This window comes from Aphanomyces astaci, assembly GCF_000520075.1.
Source record: "Aphanomyces astaci strain APO3 unplaced genomic scaffold supercont1.713, whole genome shotgun sequence".
NCBI classification, from domain to species: domain Eukaryota; phylum Oomycota; class Saprolegniomycetes; order Saprolegniales; family Verrucalvaceae; genus Aphanomyces; species Aphanomyces astaci.
Window position 1 is genome coordinate 1 of NW_009798976.1, and position 1,538 is coordinate 1,538.

The following is a 1,538-nucleotide window of genomic DNA, read 5'->3' on the forward strand; positions in this document are numbered from 1 at the left end:
GACTAACGTTAGTATATATGGATCAAAATTCTGAATTCTGCCCCGTCTCGTTGCGACATATGATTGATTTGATTGGCTACCAAATACGAGTACAGTACTAGTACTTCACTGTGAAGTACTACGTAGTACTCAATGGAAGATGTAGCCAATCAGCGAAAAGAAATATCCAACTACTAATAGTACTTCGAAGTAATTTTCAGTGCGAGATTTCGATTGGGCAGGTCCCGAAATTCGCACCGAATCTAATGTACAACAGTATCGCTGCCATCGGCTTTCAAAGACCAGTTGAACAAATCAATTTCCCCACCCGTGCAACTACGCTAGCGGCTGGTTTTGCCGGTAGGAGTTATCCTGGAGCATGCTGGAGCAGCTAACGACTGACATATCGCCGCATTGAACCATGTGCTTTTATGATGTAAATGACACAACGATGGTGCTTGGCTTGCGCCATCCATGTGAATATTACAGGGGCCGTACTTGTCGCGGAGGATTTGGCAATGACCCTCGAACCACTGCTCGAACAACACGCTGTTAAGGTTGCCGTGGTAATCATCGTCGACTTCTTGCTCTTCGTCATGTTTGCGCTTAGGTTTTCGATCCTATGGACAAAGATTCAGAGAGCTCGGCACCCACTTGCCACGGAGACCGTGTCTTGACAAGATCACACCGGCGCCAACGATGCAGATGCGGCGGCATTTTCCACTTCAGGTACGGCGTTCTATCGTATCATCCACCCAAGGTTTCGGCGGGGCGTGGTTGACATTGCAGTAGGACTCGTCCAAGAACACTTCGGGTACAACAGGCGAACCACTCAATGTCCGGTTGGACAACTTCTTGCGAAACCCTGAAAGCCACGTTGGCGGTTGACTCTGCTAGATAGCATCGGCTTCGTCGCTTAAGAAAGCTGTAGCCAAGGCGCCGGAGGACCCGCCGCATGGTACGGACGGCAGCGGGCAAGTCGTCTTTGTCGTCGAGGTAGTTGCAGGTGGCCATAGCAGTTACGGGTACGCAGTTGGTGTTGGCGTTGAGTATAAACTCACGTATCTCGCCCGAGTAGGTTTCTGTGATCGAGCGCGGACGATGCCCCCTATCGGGTCTCTCGACTTGCGATTTTCCTTCTCCAAAGGATGGGTCTGTCGCGCCGCCACTCCATTATGATTCGGTTGATCGTGTTCGTTGAGAAGCCCAGGCATTCAGCCACCCTCAGTCGCACGGGTGCTTGTAGACCCGTAGTTGTAGCCTTTACCTTCATAAAGTATTCATGGCATTTTACAACCAAGTACTTTTCGGCTGCCGAGAGCTGATGTTTTTTTTATATCTCGTCGGACGGTGATGCTAAATTCGTGCTTGAATGTGCTAAATACTGCTGTTTTTCGCCCCCTACACGCCACACATTCCAACATCTTGAAATTCGTATTCTTTCATAATTATAATACTATTTGTATTGTGCTTTTCACATATTTTGGCTAATCTGGGTATAAATACCCGCTTTTAACCAGTCGGTGACGAAGTTTTAGATTAATTCAACTTAGTTTTAG

At 48.0% G+C, this 1,538-nt stretch overlaps 1 protein-coding gene across 1 annotated transcript; it reads right to left on the reverse strand.

The window, feature by feature from the left end:
* Positions 1-477: 477 nt before the first annotated feature.
* On the reverse strand, positions 478-993 carry H257_19508 (hypothetical protein; the record flags this gene model as incomplete). Its single annotated transcript, XM_009848649.1, has 4 exons — positions 478-599; positions 668-718; positions 762-872; positions 928-993. Coding segments are annotated over 4 exons (348 nt in total), but the record flags the coding sequence as incomplete, so codon positions are not given.
* Between the last annotated feature and the right edge of the window lie 545 nt (positions 994-1,538).